Source organism: Callithrix jacchus, chromosome 3, assembly GCF_049354715.1.
Source record: "Callithrix jacchus isolate 240 chromosome 3, calJac240_pri, whole genome shotgun sequence".
NCBI lineage: Eukaryota > Metazoa > Chordata > Mammalia > Primates > Cebidae > Callithrix > Callithrix jacchus.
In genome coordinates, this window is record NC_133504.1 from 129,117,519 (window position 1) to 129,144,297 (window position 26,779).

A 26,779-nucleotide genomic window follows, 5' to 3' on the forward strand; every position below is an offset into this window, starting at 1 on the left:
TCTAATCTCATTTAGTCATTTGTTTTTATATTCTACCAAATGTTAAAACTAGTAACTGATTAATTGTTTTACCTGTGGTTATTGTGATGATGCTAGCAGAGAATAACCAGATTGTTGTTTTATGTAGCAGAAGAATAATTGTCCTTTATTAATTGGTTCTGTTAATTATTTGATAAGGTTGATGTGAAAGCTCTTTTTGATGCCTTCAAAACAGGACCAATGAAAAAAGATAGACTCTTATCTTTTTTTCTTTTCTGGGTTTTTAAATAGTGGGGCTGAGTTTATTAAATGCTACTTACTTATTTTTTACTAGTAGTACTCTTATTTTAAAAAGTGGAATTGTCCTCTGGCAGGTGTTGGAAGCATAATTTAGATGCATATATGTTTGATAGCTTAGAAAGTAGTTTTGTTGTTAAAGTAGGATATGCAAGTTAGAATTTTTTCCCCTCCTTACTTAGGGTGATGAGTTTGTATGGGGCCAAATAAACACCTTTTTATTTTCCCACTTAAGATGAAGAGTGAGCATATTTGTGAGAGTTAGAGCAGCTTTCTACCCTATCTTTGAGACATTTTTATGTGTTGTCAATAACTTCCTTATCCTCATAAAGGTAATAATTTTTTCTCTAAATCAAATCATATCACAACCTTTTAAAATAATTTGAGAGTACTAATTAACCAGTTGACATACTTTAAATTAGTAATTTGTTTGTTTTTAGTTAGGCATACAAGAAAGATATAATACAGTCTATTTATGATGAAATCTTAGTTGACTAGATGGGTTGTGGTGTCTTAAAACTTCCTGTAAGTGATCACATGGCTTTTAAAATACAAAGTCTGAGTTTTTTTTCCTGAACTATATTTATCCTTTTTAACAAGTTCTGTATTATGGATCTTTAGTGGATTTTTGGTTAGTATACATATTCTCTGCTTATATAATCACATATGATTATATATAAAGGATAATGTGAAATTGTTTTTGAATCTTACTTTAGCTAAGTTTTGAAAAGGGACCAAAATCAATAAGGTGAGCTGAGAACTCAGAGCAGAAAGTTTAAACTAGAGCAGAGGCCAAGTTTAGGAGCAGCCACATCTTTTCCTTGCACATCACATAGTTGTAACAATTGAGTTTGAAAGAAAATATGGAATATAATACTTTCTGATTTCACTTTAAGAGGGCAGAGTTGTTCAGTTTGTAAAATTGAAGTTGGTAGAATTGGAGGAAACATGTAGAGCTGGCCTGTTCCAGAAAAACATGGTGACACTTAGCATAATTGGCAGCATATATGAATAATGGTTGAAGGTCATCACAAATTAATTTCTTTGGCCTAAATTTTATTGAAGGGATCAGATGGAAAAGTCATTAAAGTTAAATGAAAACTGCATGAGGAGATTTGAATACTCTCTTATAGATGTCTAATGAGACATCAACCTTTTTCTAAACCATGTCAGTGTGTTACTTTCTGGGAATTAATTTATTAATGCATTTCTTTAGTGTTCTCTAAAGAACCTCAGTTAGTTACCTCATAGGGAATTGTTTATTTTTTATATATTTTTAAAAATTACTCACATAAATTAAAAAAAAAAAATCAGGGATCCACTTACATTGTTTGCATTTTTGACATACCTAATACATTTCATCCCTTTTCTAGCATGATTATGATATGAGGGTGGATGATTTCCTTCGTCGAACACAAGCTGTTGTCAGTGGTCGGAGAAGTAGACCCCGTGAAAGAGATCGGGAACGAGAGCGAGACCGCCCTAGAGATAACAGAAGAGACAGAGAGCGAGATAGAGGACGTGATAGAGAAAGAGAAAGAGAGCGATTATGTGATCGGGACAGAGACCGAGGGGAGAGAGGTCGATATCGAAGATAATCCGATTTTGGAAGCAATGATTGTTTAAAGATACAAAAAATCTTGTATTTTTTTTGTGTGTGTTTACAAGTAGTAAATTTATTTTCAGCTGTCTACCTATAAAGTTCATTGTGTAGAAGGATTTATTATGACCCCCCCTTTGTTCCAAGCATGCAGTATCATAAGAACTGGAAATACTCAAATCCGCCAAAAATGCACAGTTGACAGTTGAATTGACACTTTTGTTGAGGCAGAATGGAACAGTCCAAGAATGTAGATATTGATTCTTTCTCCATAAATGTTCATCTTATAGTGTGTTTATCCTAGAGTTATTTTTTGTTTTTTTCTTTTTTTATCTTGATTGGTAACTGCCATGATATTTTACTTTGATGTGTTTCTACATGTAGTTGCACACGGTTCAGTAAAAATAATGCTGCTATCAAGTATGCAAATATTGAAGTATGATGGTTTGTATGGCAGTGTTGTAGCAGCCTCTTGGTTTTTTTCCCCTTGCCTCTTTTTTTTTTTAAACTTATAAAGTCACTTTTTATTTTTCTTCAGTCTTCAATGATGAGAGCAATATTAAGAAGACATTGGTATCTAATTTTTAATCTTTTTAAATGAAAAATTCCTATGTTCAGTAGCGTGGTTGATGCTATAGTTTAGCCTTCCTCTCCAAACTGTATACATTGGCTTGGAATGTTCACAACTTGCGTGCGTGGCAGCGGAAGATGATTCCCATATTCTACATTGCTACTGTTTTGTATAAAATAAATTGGTAAAGATTGACACTTATCTTCTGTATTTTTTTTCTTATCTAATTGCAAGTTTTATTATGCAATAATGGACATAAAAGAATGCTTTTTGTTTAGGGATTTTAGGAACCACACTTGCTTTTTTTGAGGCACATTTTAGCAGAAATGATTGACCTAGGAGTAATTAAAAGCTTGCTTCTCTTTCTAATATGATATACACAGAGTTATGTTAGTATTTTGGCTAAGTATTTATACACCTGATAACATTTTTGAGCGTACTTCTGACTACAGAATCGTTTATTTAGGTTTTCTGTTTGTTGTTTTAGTCTTTGGTAAGTGAAACTACTTTGCACATGCTTTCTACTTTACTTCATAAATGGACTTTTAACTCTCCTAATATTAGTTCTGTATTTTAAATTAACTTTCCAGCTCTCCCGAGTGGTAACCAGCTAAAACATAGAAATAGAACTGCTCAAGAAAACAATTTATGAAATATTTTTTGAATTTTAATTTTCTTGAGTTATACCTGGAGTTTTGGCCTTTGGAATTTGGCCTTTATAAACATTAGGAATATTTGAATATTTGACTAATTTTTTTATAGTATCAAACTTAGTTTGTGTAAAAGTCGCCATAGTTTTACATTTAATATGTATTGGCCTGAAAAAGAACATGGGCACTTTACCCTTACAGGATATTGAAAACTGTAGTTATATTGCATTCATTTTGATACTAGCGTGCAGAGTATCTTCCCCTACATTCACAGTAGTTTTCTTTACCAATGACAAAACTAAAGCCTAAGCATTTGTTTTAAATCTACATTGTGATAGAGAGGAAAAAAATATTATGCCTTGCCTTTAATTAAACCAGTTGGGATACATGGTAAGTCACTTCACTGGCATTATGTTGTATTCTTCAGTAAACTAGACAAGATGATTATCTGCAGTGTTTTAGGAATTTCTGTAACCAGTTATACAAAACTGGTAGGTGCTATTAAAGGTATTTTCCTGAAATAATAGTAAGTTATAAATAACACTGAGCACCTTGTATGCAACAGACACTTTGTGCTTTTAGAAAGAGACTCATTTAAATGGGCTCAGAGAGGCTAGTAAACTTGCCCAAGATTAAAAAGGTAGTAATTGATGGGCCAAGATTTTATCCATGTTTTTATTTAATTTGGTGTTTCTAAAGAAGCCACCTCATCACTTTTGAAAAAAATAGCATATAAATTAATGTCTGAATTGATGGTACTGGCTTATATCGAGGTTTTTTTTTTTCTTTGAGATGGAGTCTCAGTCCATCGCCCAGGGTGGAGTGCAGTGGCACGACCTCAGCTCACTGCAACCTCTGCCTCCCAGGTTCAAGTGATTCTCCTGCCTCAGTGGCTGAGACTACATGCACGCACCACCACACCCAGCTAATTTTTGGAATTTTAGTAGGCGGCGGGGGGCGGTTTCACTATGTTGACCAAGCTGGTCTCAAACTCAACCTCCAGTGATCTGCCTGCCTCGGCCTCCCAAAGTGCTAAAATTAGGTGTGAGCCACTGCATCTGACCTGAGATTTTTAAACATTAACATTTTCTCCAGGCTGAATTTTAAGCACAGGATTTTTCAAAAGTTCCCATCCACTTAGATGTTAAGTCATGCTTTGTGTGTTGAGTGTTAAAGATTTTAGTATTGAATCAATCCTATTATTTTATTAAAAGCTAACATTTTTACCAAGTATCTGGCATTATACTAAACCCTTGTGTTGGCTCACATAATCCTCACTGTTTTCTCCTTTTCTGATTTTTTAAAAATAAACTTACAGGAACATTGTATTAAAAAAATGCAATATATTTTTTTTCTGTACATAAGAGAGTATATAAAATGAGAATTCTTAATGTAATATTTGTACACATTTATGACAGCATTTTTCACCATGAGAGACTTGGTTTCTTTCATGTAGTCTACAGTACTGTGATTCTAAAAGTCTTCATAAATATGATGTGTTCAGGTGAAAAAATTCAGTTATTCAGAATTTAGAAATCCAGTCAATTATTTTATTGGCTAGAGTAATAGTTCGAAGGAGTGAGAATTCAAGCATGTAATTTTTAGATTTGATTTCCTCTATAATGGCTTTTTCTCAAGCATGGTCTACTTTTTCAGAAAATAGCCATTATCTCCAAGCTTCCATTGTCCGTGTTGTTTCAGTGATAGAAGGAGACTTGTCCTCCCAATGTCCGTATCAGTTCCCCGAAAGGACTGAATAGCCATGTTGGTTCTGGAGCCAGGCCTGATCCAATCTGTATGTGCAGCGAAATGGGGTTCTTTGACTCCCAGCATGGGAGGTGAGATGTTATGGTCACCTCTATGAGGATTACATCGGGAAGGACGGTTCCTGAAAGACATGGACAGGCAAAGTTTAACATAGCCATTAAATCATGATTTCATAGAAGTTCTAACACCTGAATGGGTCTGATTTTTCAGAGTATTTTTGTCATCACAGGTGTGTCTTCCTGCTCTTGAATATCTGTAGATTCTGCTGTAGAATGCCATGGTCATTCTGAGGGCCACATATGCCCTGTCTTAAAATATTAAACCTTTGGTCATGTCAGGGGTTTGGAATTGAAAAAAAGAAGGAACTGTTGCCAGCAGTTAACTGACCAAGCTAGAGTTTCTTGACTCACTGTAAGGGTGACTGTGACACACATGGGTAATTTTATCCTAATGTGTGAGATTTTATTTGGATAGGAAACATTCCAAATGCAGTTTGAAACACATTAAAACTGAGGCACACAGGAAAGAACAGGCTCAAGTTTATAGTCTTCAATTTCCTTAGTAGGAATAGGAATCCTAACAGCATAAGAATCCATGCATATATTCTGTTATCTATCATATGGGTCATTCAATCTCTTAATTTTTGGGGGATGGGGGTTCTTTTGTTTCTAAATCTTACACTTTTTTTCCCTTTCAGATTCTTCTATGTCTTAAATATAGATTATTGACTATTGTATTAAATGCTAATATCAAATACTATTGACTATATGTCTTAGACTATTGACTATTAACTGTTTTCACTTGTAACCTTCATACTAGAGATTTGAAAGATTTATAGTCAAAAATAACAGCTCTGAAAAGTTAAGGAATATATAATATAAAAAATGTTAGGCTGGGCACGGCGGCTCACACCTGTAATCTAGCATTTTGGGAGGCCACGGCAGGTGGATCCCCTAAGGTCAGGCATTTGAGAACCAGCCTGGCCAACAGTGATGACCCCCCTCCTCTACTAAAAGTACAAAAATCAGCGGGACATGGTGGCGCATGCCTATAATCTCAGTTACTCAGGAGGCTGAGGCAGGAGAATCGCTTGAACTTGGGAGACAAGACGTTGCAGTGAGCTGAGATTGTGCCATTCTTCTCCAGCCTGGGTGACACAGCAACACTTTGTCTCAAAAAAAAAAAGTTACAGCAACAAAAATAAATTGTTGGGAAGAGGGTAAAAATCTAGAATAATTGTATATGATGTATGTTAGGTTCTTACTAGCTTAAAATAGTGTATTACAACTAAAACAGGTTTTATGTAAGCCCATGGTAATGACAAAGCAAAACATTAAAACAGGTACATAAGAATGATAAAGGACAAAGCTTAGTACTACAGAAAATTACCATATCACAAAGTTAAACAATCAGAGAGAAAGAAATGAACAAAGAATCTACAACTACAAAATAATTTTAAAATGGCAAAATAAGTCTTTACCTATCAATGATAACCTTAATTATAAATGAATTAAATTATCCAATAAACTGTTTGAATGGATTAAAAAACAATATAACTGTGCTGCCTACAAGAGACCCACTTCAGCTTCCAGAAAACACAAAGGTCGAAAGTAAAGAAATGGAAAAAGATATTCCATACAAAGAGTAACCAAAAAAGAGCAGGGGTAGCATAATATACATGAGATAAAAGAAACTTCAAGGTAAAAACTTAACAAAACCAAACATGGTCATTAATGATAAAGGGGCCAGTTCATCAAGTTGACATAACAATATATATGCACCTAAGCACAGAGCATCTAAATATATAGAGTAAGTATTGGCCAGGAGCGGTAGCTCACACCTGTAATCCCAGCACTTTGGGAGGCCAAGGCAGGTGGATCACCTGAGGTCAGGAGTTCAATACCAGACTGACCAACATGGTGAACCCCACTAAAAATACAAAAATTGGCCGGGTGTGGTGGTGAGCACCTGTAATCCCAACTACTCAGGAGGCTGAGGCAGGAGAATCGCTTGAACCTGGGAGGTGGAGGTTGCAGTGATCTGAGATCTTGCCATTACACTCCAGTGTGGGTGACAGAGTAAGACTCCATCTCAAAAAAAAAAAAAAAAATGTACAATGTACATAAAGGAAAAAAAAATAGCAATACAATAGTAGGTGACTTTAGTACCCCACATTAAACACTGAAGTGCTCAACCAAACAGAAAACTAAGGAAGTACTGGATTTGAACTGCAGTCAACACCAAATGGAACTGAGAGACATAGAACTTTCCAACCAAGACCAGCAGAATATACATTTCTTCACCTTAGTACCCTACATTAAACACTGAATAGCTCAACCAAACAGAAAACTAAGCAAATACTGGATTTGAACTGCAGTCTACGAAATGGACCTGACAGACATAGAACTTTACATCTAAGAGCAGCAGAATATGCATTTCTTTTCTAGTGCACATAGCAGATTATGCCTCAAAAGGCTAGAAAAAGAACTAAAGCCAAAGTTAGCAAGGAGGAAAATAACACAAATCAGAATAAAAGCAAAAAAAAAAAAAAAAAAAATCTTTGAAAAAATAAGATTAGCAAAGCACTAGCTAGACTTTGACAAGAAGAGGGAAGACTCAAATAAATAAAATCAAACATGAAAATGGAGACATTACACCAGATGCCTCAGAAGTGAAATGTATTATAAGGGTCAATTATAAATAATTATATAAAACAAATTGGAAAATCTAGAAAAATGTAGATAAATTTCTAGAAAAATAAAACCTTCCCATTACAATCAGTGGGGAATGACTGAAAGCTTTTCCAGTAAGATCTGGTATAAGGCGAGAATTCTCACTCTAATCACTTACATTTAACAAGTATTAGCCAGAACAATTAAATAAGTTAAACAAATAAAAGGCATCTAAATAAGAAGTAAAACTATTCCTGTTTGCAGATGATATGATTCTATATGTTCACAACCCTTAAATATGCTTAAAAAACACTGTTGGAGTAAATCAGAAAAGTTGCAGCATACCAAATGAACATAGAAACAAAAGTAATATTTCTATAGATAACCACCTAGCTAAAAAAAAGGAATCAAGAAAACAATCCCATTTATAATAGCACACACAAAAACAAAAGAATACATTTAACCCGGTGGCTCAAGCCTGTAATCCCAGCATTTTGGGAGGCCGAGGCTGGCGGATCACGAGGTCAAGAGATCGAGACCATCCTGGTCAACATGGTGAAACCCCGTCTCTACTACAATACAAAAAATTAGCTGGGCACGGTGGTGCGTGCCTGTAATCCCAGCTACTCAGGAGGCTGAGGCAGGAGAATTACCTGAATCCAGGAGGCGGAGGTTGTGGTGAGCCGAGATTGCGCCATTGCACTCCAGCCTGGGTAACAAGAGTGAAACTCTATCTCAAAAAAAAAAAAAAAAAGAATACATTTAACCAAGGAAGTAAAAGACTTGTACAATGAAAACTATAACAAACAGATGAAAGAAATGGAAGAATACACAAATAAAAGGAATGATATCTCTTATTTATTAATGGGATCAATATTTTTTAAATGTTTACACAATGCAATATATGAATTCAACACAATTTGTACCAAAAGTTTAATGGCATTTTTTACAGAAATAGAAAAGAAATCCTAAAATTTGTACAGAACCACACACACAGATACACACACACAAACTGAACAGCTAACGCAATACTGAGAAAGATAAGGTTGGAGGCATCATACTTCCTGATTTAAAATTATGTTACAAAGGTATAATAAACAGAATTATACTGGTAAAAAACAGAAACATGGACTAATGGAAGAGAATAGAGAGCACAGAAATAAATGCAAACATATATAGTCAACTAAATTTTGACCAGGGCACCAAGTGGACACAAAGGTGAAAGTATAGTGTCCAATAAATGGTGCTGGGAAAACTGTATTTCCACCTACCAAAGAATGAAAGTGAACCCTTATCATACTCACACTATACATGTGAGATACAGGGCAAAAACCAACCATTTATCAAAATGGATAAAACACCTAAATGTAAGACCTGAAACCAAAAAATTCCTGTAAGAAAACATAAGGAAAAATCTCTTCAACAATGGCCTTGGCAGTGAGTTTTTGGATATTATACTAATAGTTCAGATTACAAAAGCAAAATATATAAATGGGATTACATCAAACTAAAATGCTTCTTCACAGCAAAGGAAACAATCAACAAAATATAAACAGCCTACAGATTGGGAAAATATTTGCAAATTACATGTCTGATAAGGGTTAATACCCAAAATTTATAAAGAACTCTTACAACTCAATACCAAAAAAATGAATATGCCTATCAAAAAATAGGCAAGGACCTGACCAGAAATTTCTCTAAAGAAAACAAAAATAGCCAATAGGCATATTAAAAAGTGCTCAACATCACTAATCATCAGGGAAATACAAATGAAACCACTATGAGATATCATCTCACATCCATGAAAATAGCTGCTACCAAAAATGCTGGTGAGCGTCTGGAGAAAATAGTGAACCCTAATTCAGTATTGGTAAGAGTGCAGTCATTATGAGAAACAGTATGGAGGTTCCTAAAGAAATTAAAAATAGAACTACCATATTACCTAGCAATCTCTCTTATGGGTATAAAGCAAAAAGAAATGAAAATCACCACTATGTAAAGATATCTGCACTCCCATGTTCATTACAACAATATTTACAATAGCCAAGATATGGAAACAATCTGTGTCCATTGACAGATGAATGGATGTGTGTGTGTCTGTGTGTGTGTGTGTGCACGCGCGTGCACTGTGGCTGATGTCTGTAATTCCAGCATTTTGGGAGGCCAAGGCAGGCAGATCACAAGATCAGGAGATCAAGATCATCCTGGCCATCATGGTGAAATCCCATCTCTACTAAAAATACAAAAAAATAAAATAAAATAAGCAGGGAGTGGTGGCACGTGTCACCCAGCTACTTGGGAGACTGAGGCAGGAAAACCACTTGAACCAGGGAGTTGAAGGTTGCAGTGAGCCGAGATTGCGCCACTGCACCCCAGCCTGGAGACAGAGCGAGTCTCCATCTAAAAAATTAAAAATAAAAAAGATGGAAATGCTACCATTTGCCACCACATGGATGGACAGAGAGGACTTTATGCTAAGATAAATAAGCCAGAGATAGAAAAATATTGCATGATTTCACTTTCATGTGGAATATATATTTTTAAAAATATCTCAAATACGCAGAGAACAAAACAGTGGTTGCCACAAGCAGGAGTGGTGGGTGGGAAGAAGAAATGGGAAGATGTAGGTCAAAGTATACAAATTAGCAGATATGTAGAATGAGCAAGTTTAGAGATCTAACGAACAACATGAGGACTATGATTAATAAAGTTGTATTATATTAGTGACTTTTATTACATAAGTAGATTTTAGCAGCTCTTGTCACACCAACAAGTAACAATATGAGATAATAGACATATTAACCTGCTTCACTGTAGTAACTATTTTAGAATAATGTATATGTATTCATAACATCACATTTTACCTCAAATAAACACAATAAAATTTATTTTTTCACATACAAAGAATCAAAGGACAAGCTTTATGACATTGATTTAAACCTTGTTTTTGCCAGCTTGGTAACAACAGCTAATATTGCTAATGATTGCCATTATACTGTTATTACCTTTCTCTGTGTCTTCCTTCTCCTCCTCTCCCGCAGCTCAGCTCGCATCTCCCCCAAACCACTCCATTACCAACTTTATCACTTTCCCTTTATATGCATGAAATAGTTTTTCAAGAATAGGGGTTAATTGGTTAGAAATTCTACCAAACTTGCCTCAGCATTTTACCTTGTGAAAGTTACCGTATACAGCCTAAACAATGTGCAGTCAAAATGGACATTGAGTCTTAACACTTGAATAAGATTTCAGTTTTATATTGCTGCCAATAAGAACACAGACAAAAATAATATCTTAAGAGATCATATAGTACATAAAGAATGCTTCCTTTCTGCTTACATTTTAAAAGTATGATATTAAGTTAGAATATGTTGATTCTTGTGTTTCTTCATAAGGAATATCATCCTATATGCTTACAGAACTGATACAAGTGTTAGAAATTATTTGGTCTCTAAGCCATGTATATTTTTCTATGCTTCTCTATCAAGTAGCTATGATATAGCAAGACCCATGTTCCCCAAATGAGCTTTACTGAAGTGTACTATAATCTTGGAATAAGGCAGAAAACATCTCCTCTATTAAGGTAAACCACCATTATATTCTCTAAGATGTAAAGTTTGGGGTCTCGGGTAAGAATAGGTTTAAATACTGGAATGAAAGAAAGTAAATCCTGCAGGAGTCATTGCAGCCAGCCACATGTTGAAGGTAATTCAAAGGTCCATGAGGTCAACCATCCTCCACTTGCTCACCTTCAAAATCTATACAGCACCACAAAAGGACTCATCTCGCAAAAATCCCATGAGGGTTAATGAGCTTTCACTCTATTAAGTTCCCGAGGGTCAACTGAAATGTGTAGAGGAGTCAAAGAGCGAACTTGAAGAAGGCATCTCGCAGTTCTGACGTTAGCTAGTGTGAGCCATATAGAAGTTCGTGTCAGGCAACTACTCCCAAACTAAGCCTAAGATGCAAAATTTGGTTCAATGTGGGATAGACAACTACGAATAACTCCAAAATAAACCTCCTGGATTTTTTTTTCAAGACTTGGCATTATTGGTTTTTGCTGGCCTTATTGGACTCCTTTTGGCTAGAGATTCAAAAATAAAAAGCTAGTGTCTCCGCCTGGTATGGGATTAGCTGCCTCCATCTGTTATCTACAACAAGCCACCATGTTTGCCAAGGTCAGAGGGGAGAGATTGTATGACTGGAGTTTATGTGGGTACATAATAGAAGATTTGTGGAAGGAGAACTTTTAAAAGCCAGGAAATGTGAATAATTCACCTGGAACTAAGTAGAAAACTCCATGCCCTGCCCATCTTAATCAGTTATTGGTAAACACTGGAAACTTCATACAATAAATCAGTATTTCTAGAGAAAAATGGAGGAGAAGTCAGTATTGAATGTATTAAAATGGCTTTCTTCTTCAGGAAAAACTAGACCAGGCCTCTGTTATCTTGGGTGATCCCATCCTACAAGCGAATTAATCTGAAAATCTTTTCACCTAGAGATAATGTACAAGCCTTAGAGTGCCTTGTTCTCATGTTGGTATTTGTGTACCTAATTAAAACCCAAGTTAAAAAATGAAAGAAAGTAAATGTTGGGTTTGTCTGAAAATATAGTTGAGGTCATCATATACTTATATTGTTGAGGAATAGTGTTTCTTTTAAACTAGAATACAGGTGAAAAGCCTCAACCCTTACAATAAAATTTTAGCATTTCCACTTGCTCATCTAAGCCATATATCAACTTTTAAACCAATCCACAGGATATCTGTTCTCTGGGACTTTGGTTGAAAATACAATGTTGATCTGTTAGAAGACCAATTTCTATAAAATGAGGAATAATATCTAAAGTGGCTGGCACAAATTGGTAGTATTAGTAATATAAACAAAACAGCAATAATGATGAGTCAATATTACTCTGGATCACTATGTACCAGAGATATTTGAAGTGTTTTATCTATATCAACTATTTTTTTCCACACACAGAACACAATATGAGGATGGCCTATTATTGTATGAGTATACATAGTCATCTCTATGAACATTCTTTTTTTTTTTTTTTTTGATAGTGTCTTTGTTTCTTGCCCAGGCTGGGACACAATGGCATGATTACAACTCACAGTAGCCTTTATCTCCTGGGCTCCAGTGATTCTCCTGCCACAGCCTCCCATGTAGCTGGGACCACAGGCATGCGCCACCATATCCAGGTAAATTTTAAATATTTTTTGCAGAAACGAGGCCTCACTTTTTTGCCCATGATGGTCCCAAACTCCTGGGCTCAAGTCTGCCTCCTGCCTCCCCCTCCCAAAGTGCTGGAATTATAGGCATGAGCCCCTGAGCCTGCCCTCTGTGAGCACTCTAGTCTAGTTTTCTGTCATCTGTGGCCTGAACTCTTGTAAGAACATTCTTACAAAAGTTCCCTTTAAAATTATTCCCCTTTCTATAGCCTTGCCCTTCTACAATCAACTCTGTGACTAAACCTTGAGATTTTCTTTTAAAAGGAAATCTGATAATCTCTCTCTCTCTCTTTTTTTTTTTCCAGAAAGGTAATTTTATTTAGGTAGAGAAAAGAGAAGGAAAGGAGAAGAGAAAGGCTTCCACTAAGAGTATGGAAGGGGATTCCAGAGGGAAAATCCCGGATGGAGCTTCCACCATGTGGGAGGGGGATAACATCTCTTTTTTGTTTAACTCTTTCACTATCTCCCCCATGCCCTTAACATATGCTCAAACTACTGTAGTTATCTGGCTCTATCCTACCTCACTAGCATCATCTGCTTTGTTACTCAGCCTTTTCCTGAAGAACTAAAGTTAGGATCTTTGGGAACTGTCCTTACTTCTCTACCTGCTTTTCTTTGTTTCTTCCTGTCCCTCTCATCCCTTCACCCTGCATCTTGTTCAGGGCTCACCTTAATTATTAATGGCTCAGAGATACTTTCTGTAATCTCCTTTAAATGTTTCATTAGCATTGTGGTCTTTCCTTAAGATGACACTTTTCACACGATTTTTTTTATTACTTGCTTATATTTTACCTTTCAAAGTAGAAGATAAAATGTATGGGGGCAGAAAGTGTGTCTACTTTGTTTCTTTGCAAATCTGACACTTCTAGTATATTTTAGTCACTATAAATATTCTTTAAATGAATAATTGATTCTTATGTGTGGAATAATAAGAGCTTCATTTAACTGGCTATATTCTCAAAGTCTCCCAGGTATCTCATGTTATTTTGTAATGATAATGAAATTCACATACTTGTGATAGTACAGAAAAGAAATATATCAGTTTCTAATTCACAGGTCACTTTCCCCACTTTCCATATCTATCTCACTATGAGACAAACACTCGGAATAAAGAATACAGTCATTCCCCCTGAAATGCAGAGCAAACAGAATAAAACAATTAGGAATAGGTTACCTTAGGCAGGGTTGACAGGTTTGCAGTTGATTCCTACAACAAATTCAAAATTAAGTAACAGTGAGCAAGGAAACTCCAAATCCCAGTAGCCTCGAAGGAGCCACATTTCAGCTTTTCCCACTGTCTCAGATAATTGTAGTGCATTTTCCTGAAGAAAATAAAATTATCATGTGAATATGCCAGGCAATTTTCTAAAATTATTTGAATTAATGTAGCCAAAAATGTTTGTGTCTTATTAAAGCAAATATAAATATGCAAATTTATACATAATGTATATGTTTTTTAGATGTTGTTCCTACATATGTAAATACAGTGTGTGGGTAGACTCTAATGTCATATCAGTATATCCATAATAACGAATGACTATTAAAATGAGTCACTGTAGAATTAAACATAGATTTTTTTTCTCTCTAAAAGTACAAAAGTAACCATTATAAATTAAAAAACTCTTTGTATTCCATCATCAGTCAATCCTACAATAACCATAGACATATCTTTTTCAAGAGTATTCTGTCTAGTTTTTACAATTTAGGAAGCTATGTATTTCCTTAATCTTTGATTCTCCAAATGAATTGCAAGGTTTTAAGGTTTATAGTAACTACTACTGCATTTGATGCATATTAGATGACTAATATTAGTTTATCAATATTGAAAGTAACAGTTGGAAAATTTTTACAAATTATTAAAATAGTTATTTGTGCTCAGCCTTATTTAGGTTCATGTTTTCTTTCATGGAAAGATACAGTTTTTAAAACATAAACTATTATATGTTCACTCTCTTCAACAAGATTTTAGCCCTTAAAATATATGATTTGAAAGCAGTTGTTGAGGAAATAGGAAATTCTGAGAAACCTCAAATTACAGTTTTTTGCGCCTGGGACAGAGACACTATTCACTCAAATGTGAAAGAATCCTCATAATAATAATAGAGAAAAATATTTTAATTTTCTAAATTAGGAAACTAAGTTACATAGGGGAAACAGTGTCCTAATGCTATATAAATAGTTGTAGAAATGTGTATGTAATCTACATGTTTGCCCTCACCAAGACATTTATTGAAATTTCTAATGACTATTTTAAGGATAAAATAAAAGCGTTGTAAAATGAATATGTAACTGCTTAGAGAAATACTCAGTGGTTTAATTTGCAGGATTATGACTTACTGGTGTGTCCTGTACAACTAATGGTCGCAGAATTCTAACATATCCTATAATGTCAACCTTTCCATAGTATTTGTGAGACTGATTGATCATCTTATATTTTCATTTTGTCATTTCATTTACAAAAAACACACCCTTCTGATTTTATATTTCTAGAAAAGCACCTTTAATGGCATAGGGAAAGTTAGGACTTAACAACAAATTAAAAACATGACTTACCTAGAACTTCACTGTAAAACTGGTCTAACTTCTTCATATCAAATATTTGGAAGCAAAAGTCAAAATAAAGCACATATATAATATTTCTTACTTTCTCCATGAATGTCATTAAACCACTTAATTCTGACAGAATAACAGCTACATAGGAAGGTGCAAATAGAAATCCTCCATTATAATTCTCAAATGTGTAGCCAGGACAGAAGTGAAGACTATACAAAGGATATTTTTAATAGCTCAGCCAGTAGTTCTCCATGAGGACCAATGGCATTTGCATGAACAACATCAGACCTTGATTCTTGTAGGTTTGTCATAAGTTTCTTGTTCAAAACTGCATCTTTACTGAACTTTTCAGTATAATCAGAATATTCCCAAAGAAGTTTGTACATTAGTAAAAAAATATGTTCAAAATATATATTTTGGAAGATCATGTATTCATTTAGTAATCTGTTGTATGGAAAAAACTGCAAAATCATCTTTAGTTACAGATGTAGAATAAACCTCAAATGTAGTAATAAATGATATGTTGGGGTCAACAAGAATGGAAGCTGACAATGTTAGAACAGTCACTTCATAACCTCTCTGCACAACTTTATCCAGGATTCTCTTTATATTCTTCATCCAATAACTGTATTCCATGGGCCACACCAGCACCGTTCCACAACTCCCAGAGCTAAAGTAATCGCCCAGTTTTATCAGCAGAAGGACTGAAGTCCATTTCACAGCCATCTTGATGAAATACAATGCATCATAGCCATCTTGATGAAATACAAAACGTTCTTATATTTTGTTTTTATGGAAGAATAAATCAATCTGGAAGTTAAAATATAACTCTTACACCTCAAAGTAAACACATTATATAAGTAGTCTGAACATGTCAACGGCTAATAGAAAAATAAAAGGTAGATGGCCCTGTGCTTACACAAACGTATTTAACATTTCTTTTGTGTTTTTAAGTGTTTTCATCCAGCTAAGATCAGTGATTTTGAACGAGCAAGTCATCGCTTTTACGTAATATATTTTAGAATATTGCCAAAAGTAGTAGCAAGAGAGAGTCTCTTTTGTCTTCCATCTCCTTGACACAGAACTAGAGATAAAATAATTATGTGGATGAATCAGCATTTTTATAGTGTTTTTATACAAAGACTTTAGTCATAACTTTTTGACATATAATTCACAAACTATGTAATTCATCAATCTAATGTGTATGTATTAGTCTGTTATCATGCTGCTAGTAAAGACATACCCAAAACAGGGTGATTTATATAGGAAAGAGATTTAATTGACTTACAGTTTCACATGGCTGGGGAGGCCTCAAAACCATGGCGATGGGCAAGAGAGAGCGCTTGTGCAGGGGAACTCCCACTTATAAAACCATCGGATCTCATGAGACTTATTCACTACCACAAGAACTGTATGGAGGAAAGCACCCCCATGATTCAGTTATCTCCACCTGGCCCCACCCCTGAAATGTGGGGATTACTACAATTCAAGGTGAGATTTAGGTGGGACACAGCCAAACCATATCAGTGTACACTTGAATGTTTCATTGTATATTAACAGACTTGCAAAATCAGAAAAAAATTTTAGAATAGGCTCATCTCCCAAAAAGAAATAATTTATTATTAGCTGTCAACCCCACCCTGTGCAATTTCTGCATCTCCAGAGACCTAGGCAACCAGACACTAATCTACTATCTGTCTCTATGGGTTTTAATTTTCTGGATATTTCATAATAATGGAATCATACAATATGTGGTCGTTTGTGGTTGGTTTTCACTTTTAGTAATATTTTAAAGACTCATTCATGTTATTTAAAGTATCAAGATTTCATTCATACTACAAGGCGACAGTAATCAAAACAGCATGGTACTGGTACCAAAACAGACATATAGACCAATGGAACAGAACAGAGGCATCGGAGGCAATACAGCATATCTACAACCATACAATCTTTGATAAACCTGACAAAAACAAGCAACGGGGAAAGGATTCCCTGTTTAATAAATGGTGTTGGGAAAACTGGCTAGCCATGTGCAGAAAGCAGAAACTGGACCCCTTCCTGACACCTTACACTAAAATTAACTCCAGATGGATTAAAGACTTAAACATAAGACCTGGCACCATAAACACGCTAGAAGAAAATCTAGGCAAAACCATTCAGGACATGGGAGTAGGCAAGGACTTCATGGCCAAAACACCAAAAGCATTGGCAACAAAAGCCAAAATAGACAAACGGGACCTAATCAAACTCCACAGCTTCTGTGTGGCAAAAGAAACAGCCATTAAGGTGAATTGGCAACCAACAGTATGGGAAAAATTTTTGCAGTTTACTTATCCGACAAAGGGCTGATATCCAGAATTTACAAAGAACTTTACAAAGATATACAAGAAAAAAACAGACAAGCCCATTCAAAAGTGGGCAAAGGATATGAACAGACACTTTACAAAAGAAGACATATAGGAGGCCAACAAACATACGAAAAAATGCTCATCATCACTGGTCATTAGAGAAATGAAATTAAAACCACATTGAGATACCATCTCATGCCAGTTTGGCGATCATTAAAAAATCTGGAGACAGCAGATGCTGGAGAGGATGTGGAAAAATAGGAACACTTTTACACTGCTGGTGGGAGTGTAAATTAGTTCATTCATTGTGGAAGACAGTGTGGCGATTCCTCAAGGACCTAGAAATTGAAATTCCATTTGACCCAGCAATCCCATTATTGGGTATATAGCCAAAGGATTATAAATCATTCTACTATAAGGATACATGCACACAAATGTTCATTGCAGCACTGTTTACAATAGCAAAGACCTGGAATCAACCCAAATGCCCACTGATGACTGGACAGGGAAAATGTGGCACATATACACCATGGAATATTATGCAGCAATCAAAAATGATGAGTTCGTGTTCTTTGTAGGGACATGGATGAACATGGAGAAGATCATTCTCAGCAAACTAACACAAGAACAAAAAATCAAACACCTCATGTTCTCACTCATAGGCGGGTGTTGAACAATGAGAAACCTGGACACAGAGAGGGGAGCACTACACAGTGGGGTCTGTTGGGGGGAATAGGGGAGGGACAGCAGGGGGTGGGGAGTTGGGGAGAGATAGCATGGGGAGAAATGCCAGATATAGGTGAAGGGGAGGAAGGCAGCAAATCACACTGCCATGTGTATACCCTATGCAACTATCTTGCATGTTCTTCACATGTACCCCAAAACCTAAAATGCAATTTAAAAAAATAATAAAGAATAAAAAAATTAAGAAAAAGATTTCATTCATGTTTATTTCCAAATAATGTTGTATAGTATGGACATACTACATTTTGTTTATTATTCATCAGTTGAACATTTGAGTTTTTCCAATTTTTGGCTATCATGAATAATGTTATTTTTTAAAATTCATGTACAAGTTTTGCATAGACATATTTTCATTTCTCTTGGGTATATACATAGAGACGAAATTACTGGGTCACATGTTAGCTCTATTTTTAACTTTTGAAGAATTATTAGACTGTTTTCCAAAGTGGCCATATCATTTTCCAGTCTCATTAGCAATATATGAGGGTTCCAATTCCTCCGCATCCTTGACAACACTTGTTATTAATTGTCAAAACAAACAACATTTGTTTACTAGGCTCTTTCCCTATTGAACTGGTTTGTCAGTCTTGTCAAATATCAATGGACCATTAACATATGGTATATTTCAGGATTCAAAAACCTATTCCATCAATCTATATATGTCTATTTGTATGCCTATGCTGCATTTTCTCTATTACTGTAGATTTACAGTTGGATTCAAAATCAGGACATAAAAGTACCCCAACTTTGTTCTTTTTAAGATTATTTTGCTATTTCTAGGTACCTTAAGTATCTAATATGAATTTCAGGATCATCTTGTCAATGTATGCTATGAAGTCAGCTATGGTTTTTATAAGGATTGCATTGCATTTATATATTATTTGGGGGAGTATTGTCATTTATAAAATATTAAGTGTTTCAGTTCAGGAAATACTTAAGATATGTTTCCAATTAGATGTGTCACAAACAAATGGAAAAACATTCCATGCTCATTAATAGAAAAAATAAATATTGTTAAAATGGTCATATTGCCCAAAACAATTTACAGATTCCATGCTATTCCTATCAAAGTACCAATGACATTTTTCACAGAATTAGAAAAAAAGCATTCTAACATTAATTTGGAACAACAACAACAACAACAACAACAACAAAAGCCCAAATAGCCAAAGCAATCCTAGGCAAAAAGAATAAAGCTGGAGGCATCACACTACCAGCCTTAAACTATACTACAAGGCTACAGCAACTAAAAGAGAATGATACTGGTACAAAAACAGACACATAGACCAGTGAAACAGGTTATACAACCCAGAAATAAAGCTGTACACCTAAAATTATGTAGTTTTTAAACAACACTGACAAAAACAGTGCTGGGATAACTGGCTCGTTTTATGCAGAAGACTAAAACTGGATACCTTATTTTCATCATATACAAAAATTAACTCAAGATTTATTAAAGATTTACATATAAAACCTAAAACTAAAACTCTTGAAGAAAACCTAAGAAATACCATTATGGACATAGGCCCTGGGAAAGACTTCATGACAAAGACTACCAATGGCAACAAAACCAAAAATTGATAATGAGTCAAAATTAAACTAAAGAAACTATTAGCAGAGTAAACAGACAACCAACAGAATGGAAGAAAATATTTTCAAAGAAAGAATCTGACAAAGGTTTAATATCGAGAATCTATAAGGAACTTAAACAAATTAACAAAAAATAACCACATTAAAAAATGGGCAGGGGGACCGACTCAAGATGGCACAGTGAGAACAACCCAGGATTGAAGCTCCTGGTGAACGTGCGAAGGGTGACTCAGGGCCGCATTTCCAGATGGATCTTTGTTGCCCACAGAATGGGGAAATTCCCAGGTATAAAAGATACGCAGGACGCCAGCGCAGCAGTTTTGGTTGGTGCAGCAAGTGGCGGGTGCAGCCAGCGGCTGGCGCTGCAGCACAGTGGCGCTCCACAGCGCTCCGCACAAAGCGCACTGGTCCGGGTGCCCTGTTGAACCAGCAATCTGAGACTTGAGAGGGCAGATTGGCATATCCATCTGATTGAATGGGACTTGGACAGTGAGCCAGGCCAGGAGATTCCAGGGAACCGGCTTTTGGGCCAGGGCAGTGGAACAAACAAAATGGTGATTCCAAATGCTCTGGGTGGAGTTTCACTGTGGGCACAGCTGAACCCAAAATGGTGCAGCTTGGTGGGGAGGGGCGTTTGCCATTACTGAGGCAACCCGCCCCTATGGAGGTACACTCCCATTGCTGACGCAGCCTGCCATTGCCGAGGCAACCTGCCACAACAGAGAGACGCCGCCGCAGGGCGTAGCCAGTGACAGCAGGGCAGAGACCGCAGCAGCAGGGCAGAGCCTGCAGCAACAGGGCGGACCTCACACCAGCAGTGCAGAGCCTCGGCAGGCAAATAGTGACTAGACTGCCCCCTAGCTGGGCAGGACAGCGCAACAGACACTCATAAAGAAAACCCCAAACCCCCGATACAGAGCATCTGAGAGAAAAAGGGTTTTTTTAAATGAGTTCTGCTGCAGCAGAATTAAATGTAGCAGCCTAACAGCCCTGAATGAACAACAGAGCTCACAGATCAGCCCTTGAGCTCCTATAAAGTACAAACCAGCTCCCTGACCCCTCTATATCCAGAAGACTGACGTTTGGCAGGCATCACTCTGGGACAAAGATAGCAGAAAAAGAAACTGGTAGCATCCCTCACTGTTCCGCAGCCGCTATAGGTGCACCCCAGACAAGCAGGGCCTGGAGTGAACCTCAGGAGTCGTACAGTGGAGGGGATAGACTGGTAGAAGGAAAACCAATAACAGAAATACTTCATCATCAACAATCTGGGCATCCACTCAGAGACTCAATCCAAAAGTCAGCAACTACTCAGACAACAGGTGGATAAATCCATAAAGATGGGAAGAAACCAGCGCAAAAAGGAGGAAAACACCCGAAACCAGAACACCTCACCTCCTACAAAAGACCAAAACTCCTTACCAGCAAGGGAACAAAGCTGGATGGAGAATGACTGTGACCAAATGACGGAATTAGACTTCAGAAGGTGGATAATGAGAAACTTTTGTGAACTAAAAGAACATGTTTTAAATCAATGCAAAGAAACTAAGAACCTTGAAAAAGATTTGAAAAAAGATTCGAGGAAATGATAACAAGAATGGATAACTTAGAGAGGAATATGAATGAATTGAAGGAGCTGAAAAACACAATACAAGTACTTTGTGAAGCATGCACAAGTTTCAACAGCTGAATTGACCAAGGAGAAGAAAGAATATCAGAAGTCGAAGATCAACTGAATGAAATAAAACGAGAAACCAAGATTAGAGAAAAAAGCACAAAAAGGAATGAACAAAGTGTCCAAGAAATGTGGGACTATGTAAAGAGACGTAATCTACGTTTGATAGGCGTACCAGAAAGTGACGAAGAGAATGAATCCAAGCTGGAAAATACTCTTCAGGATATTATCCAGGAAAATTTCCCCCACCTAGCAAGGCAGGCCAACACTCAAATGCAGGAAATACAGAGAACACCAAAAAGATATTCCGCAAGAAGAGCAACCCCAAGGCACATAATAGTCAGATTCACTAGGGTTGAAATAAAGGAGAAAATACTAAGGGCAGCCAGAGAGAAAGGTCGGGTCACTCACAAAGGGAAGCCCATCAGACTCACAGCAGATCTCTCGGCAGAAACTCTACAAGCCAGAAGAGAGTGGAAGACAATATTCAACATCCTTAGAGAAAAGAACTTTGAACCGAGAATTTCATATCCAGCCAAACTGAGCTTCAGAAGTGAAGAAAAAATAAAATCCTTTGCAAACAAGCAAGCACTCAGAGATTTTGTCACCACCAGGCCTGCTTTACAAGAGCTCCTCAAAGAGGCACTACACATAGAAAGGAACAACCAGTACCAGCCATTCCAAAATCACACTAAATGCTAAAGAGCATCAACATAATAAAGAATCTACATCAACTAACAGGCAAAACAGCCAGCTAGCATCAAAATGGCAGTATCAAATTCACACATAACAATATTAACCCTAAATGTAAATGGGCTAAATGCACCAATCAAAAGACACAGACTGGCAAATTGGATAAAAAACCAAAACCCATCAGTATGCTGTATCCAGGAAACCCATCTCACATGCAAGGATACACAAAGGCTCAAAATAAAGGGATGGAGGAAGATTTACCAAGCAAATGGAGAGCAAAAAGAAGCAGGAGTTGCAATTCTCATCTCTGATAAAATAGACTTTAAAGCAACAAAGATCAAGAGACAAAGATGGTCATTATATAATGGTAAAAGGATCGATACAACAAGAAGAGCTAACGATCCTAAACATATACGGACCCAATACAGGAGCACCCAGATACATAAGGCAAGTTCTTAAAGATTTACAAAGAGACTTAGACTCCCACACAATAATAGTGGGAGACTTTAACACTCCACTGTCAATAATAGACAGATCAACCAGACAGAAAATCAACAAGGATATCCAGGGCTTGAACTCAGACCTGGAACAAGCAAACCTGATAGACATTGACAGAACTCTCCACCCCAAATCCACAGAATATACATTCTTCTCAGCACCACATCACACCTACTCTAAAATTGACCACATAATTGGAAGTAAAGCACTCCTCAGCAAACGGAAAACAACTGAAATCATAACAAACAGTCTCTCAGACCATAGTGCAATCAAGTTAGAACTCAGAATTCAGAAACCAACCCAGAACCGCACAGCTTCATGGAAACTGAACAACTGGCTCTTGATTGTTGACTGGATAAACAATGAAATGAAGGCAGAAATAAAGAAGTTCTTCGAAACCAATGAGAATGAAGACACAACATGCCAGAATCTCTGGGACACGTTTAAAGCAGTCTCTAGAAAAAATATATATAGCAATAAGTGCCCATATGAGAATGGAGAGATCCAAAATTGACACCCTATCATCAAAATTGAAAGAGCTAGAGGAGCAAGATCAAAAAAACTCAAAACCTAGCAGAAGACAAGAAATAACTAAGATCAGAGCTGAACTGAAGGAGATGGAGACACGAAAAACCCTTCAAAAAATCAATAAATCCAAGAGCTGGTTTTTTGAAAAGATCAACAAAATAGACACACCACTAGCCAGACTGATAAAAAAGAAAAGAGAGAACAACCAAATAGATACAATAAAAAATGATAATGGGGAAATTACCACAGATTCCACAGAAATTCAAACCATCATCAGAGAATATTACAAACAACTCTATGCACATAAACTAGTAAACCTGGAAGAAATGGATAAATTCCTGGACTCCTGTGTCCTCCCAAGCCTAAACCAGGAGGAAGCCAAAACTATGAATAGACCAATAACAAGGTCAGAAGTCGAGGCAGCAATTAAGAGCCTACCACACAAAAAAAGCCCAGGTCCAGATGGGTTCACAGCTGAATTCTACCAGACAGACAAAGAGGAGCTGGTACCATTCCTTCCGAAACGATTCCAAATAATCCAAAAAGAGGGAATCCTTCCCAAATCATTTTATGAGACCAACATCATCCTGATACCAAAACCCGGCAGAGACCCAACAAGAAAAGAAAACTGCAGGCCAATTTCCATGATGAACATAGATGCAAAAATCTTCAATAAAATATTGGCAAACCAATTGCAACAGCAAATCAAAAACTTATCCATCATGATCAAGTAGGATTCATCCCGGGGATGCAAGACTGGTTCAACATATGCAAGTCTATAAATGTAATTCACCACATAAACAGAACCAAAAACAAAAACCACATGATTATCTCAATTGATGCAGAGGAGGCATTCAACAAAATTCAACAGCGCTTTATGCTAAAAACCCTCAATAAACTCGGTATCAGTGGAACGTATCTCAAAGTAATAAAAGCTATTTATGACAAACCAACAGCCAATATCATACTGAATGGGCAAAAACTGGAAGCATTCCCTTTGAAATCCGGCACTAGACAAGGATGCCCTCTTTCACCACTCCTATTCAATATAGTGCTGGAAGTTCTAGCCAGAGCAATCAGGCAAGAAAAAGAAATAAAGGGCATTAAAATAGGAAAGGTGGAAGCCAAATTGTCTCTATTTGCAGACGACATGATAGTATACCTAGAAGACCCCATCGCCCCAGCCCAAAAACTCCTGAAACTGATAAGCAACCCCAGCAAAGTCTCAGGATATAAAATCAATGTGCAAAAATCACAAGCATTCCTCTACACTAATAACAGACTTAAAGAAAGCCAAATCAAGAACAAACTGCCATTCGCAATTGCTACAAAAAGAATAAAATGCCTAGGAATACAACTCACAAGGAACGTAAGTGACCTCTTCAAGGAAAACTGCAAAACACTGCACAACAAAATCAGAGAGGACACAAACAGATGGAGAAACATTCCATGTTCATGGTTAGGAAGAATTAATATCATGAAAATGGCTATACTGCCCAAAGTAATTTACAGAATCAACGCTATCCCCATCAAGCTACCATTGACTTTCTTCACAGAACTGGAAAAAACCACCATGAACTTCATATGGAACCAAAAGAGAGCCTGCATAGCCAAGTCAATTCTAAGTAAAAATAACACAGCGGGGGCATCACACTACTGGATTTCAAACTATACTACAAGGCTACAGTAATCAAAACAGCATGATACTGGTACCAAAACAGAGATATAGACCAATGAAACAAAACAGAGGCATCGGAGGCAACACAACATATCTACAACCATACAATCTTTGATAAACCTGACAAAAACAAGCAACGGGGAAAGGATTCCCTGTTTAATAAATGGTGTTGGGAAAACTGGCTAGCCATGTGCAGAAAGCAGAAACTGGACCCCTTCCTGACACCTTACACTAAAATTAACTCCAGATGGATTAAAGACTTAAACATAAGACCTGGCACCATAAACACCCTAGAAGAAAATCTAGGCAAAACCATCCAGGACATAGAAGTAGGCAAGGACTTCATGAACAAAACACCAAAAGCATTGGCAACAAAAGCCAAAATAGACAAATGGGACCTAATCAAACTCCACAGCTTCTGCATGGCAAAAGAAACAGTCACTAGAGTGAATCGGCAACCAACAGTATGGGAAAAAATTTTTGCAGTTTACGCATCTGACAAAGGGATGATATCCAGGATTTGTAAAGAATTCAAACAGATTTACAGAAAAATACCAAACAAGCCCATTCAAAAATGGGCAAAGGATATGAACAGACACTTTACAAAAGAAGACATATATGAGGCCAACAATCATATGAAAAAATGTTCATCATCACTGGTCATTAGAGAGATGCAAATCAAAACCACATTGAGATACCATCTCATGCCAGTTAGAATGGTGATCATTAAAAAATCTGGTGACAACAGATGCTGGAGAGGAGGTGTAGACAAAGGAACACTTTTACACTGTTGGTGGGAGTGTAAATTAGTTCAACCATTGTGGAAGACAGTGTAGCGATTCCTCAAGGCCTTAGAAATAGAAATTCCATTTGACCCAGCAATCCCATTACTGGGCATATATCCAAAGGACTATAAATCGTTCTACAATAAGGATACATGTACACGAATGTTCATTGCAGCACTGTTTACAATAGCAAAGACCTGGAACCAACCCAAATGCCCATCGATGATAGACTGGATTGGGAAAACATGGCACATATACACCATGGAATATTATGCAGCAATCAGAAATGATGAGTTTGTGTCATTTGTAGGGACATGGATGAACCTGGAGAACATCATTCTCAGCAAACTGACACAAGAACAGAAAATGAAATACCGCATATTCTCACTCATTGGCGGGTGATGAAAAATGAGAACACATGGACACAGGGAGGGGAGTACTAAACACTGGGGTCTATTGGGGGGAAAAGGGGAGGGCCAGTGGTGGGGGGGGAACTGGGGGAGGATAGCCTGGGGAGAAATGCCAAATGTGGGTGAAGGGGAAGAAGGCAGCAAAGCACACTGCCATGTGTGTACCTATGCAACTGTCTTGCATGTTCTGCACATGTACCCCAAAACCTAAAATGCAATAAAAAATTAAAAAAAAATGGGCAAAGGACATGAACACACATGTCTTAAAAGAAGAAATACATGTGGCCAGCAAGCATATAAAAATGCTTACTATCACTAATCATTATAAAAATACAAATGAAAACCATAATGAGAGATCATCTCATACCAGTCAGAATGGCCATTATAAAAAGCCCAAAAATAAGAGATGCTGACAAGATTGCAGAGAAAAGGGAGCGCTTATATGCTATGGTGGGAATATAAATAATTTCAGCCACTGTGGAAAGCATTCTGGAGATTTCTCAAA

At 36.7% G+C, this 26,779-nt stretch overlaps 2 protein-coding genes and 1 pseudogene across 6 annotated transcripts in view; 2 read left to right on the forward strand and 1 right to left on the reverse strand.

The window, feature by feature from the left end:
• Positions 1–2,648, forward strand: part of YTHDC1 (YTH N6-methyladenosine RNA binding protein C1) — a 36,131-nt gene extending 33,483 nt beyond the window's left edge. For all 4 annotated transcript variants that reach the window (XM_035293624.3, XM_003732494.5, XM_035293625.3 and 1 more), the window contains one exon: positions 1,650–2,648. In XM_035293624.3, the coding sequence (XP_035149515.1) occupies positions 1,650–1,874 (225 nt within the window). In that variant the 3' untranslated portion in view covers positions 1,875–2,648. The remainder of the gene's footprint in view (positions 1–1,649) is intronic.
• Positions 2,371–26,779, reverse strand: part of LOC144581955 (uncharacterized) — a 134,016-nt gene continuing 109,607 nt past the window's right edge. For both annotated transcript variants that reach the window (XM_078367960.1, XM_078367961.1), the window contains 3 exons: positions 13,947–13,979; positions 8,190–8,266; positions 2,371–4,985 (listed from right to left, as the gene is read on the reverse strand). In XM_078367960.1, coding sequence (XP_078224086.1) covers positions 4,795–4,985; positions 8,190–8,266; positions 13,947–13,979 — 301 coding nt within the window. In that variant the 3' untranslated portion in view covers positions 2,371–4,794. The remainder of the gene's footprint in view (positions 4,986–8,189; positions 8,267–13,946; positions 13,980–26,779) is intronic.
• LOC100391548 (MICOS complex subunit MIC26-like) lies at positions 10,886–11,828 on the forward strand (annotated as a pseudogene).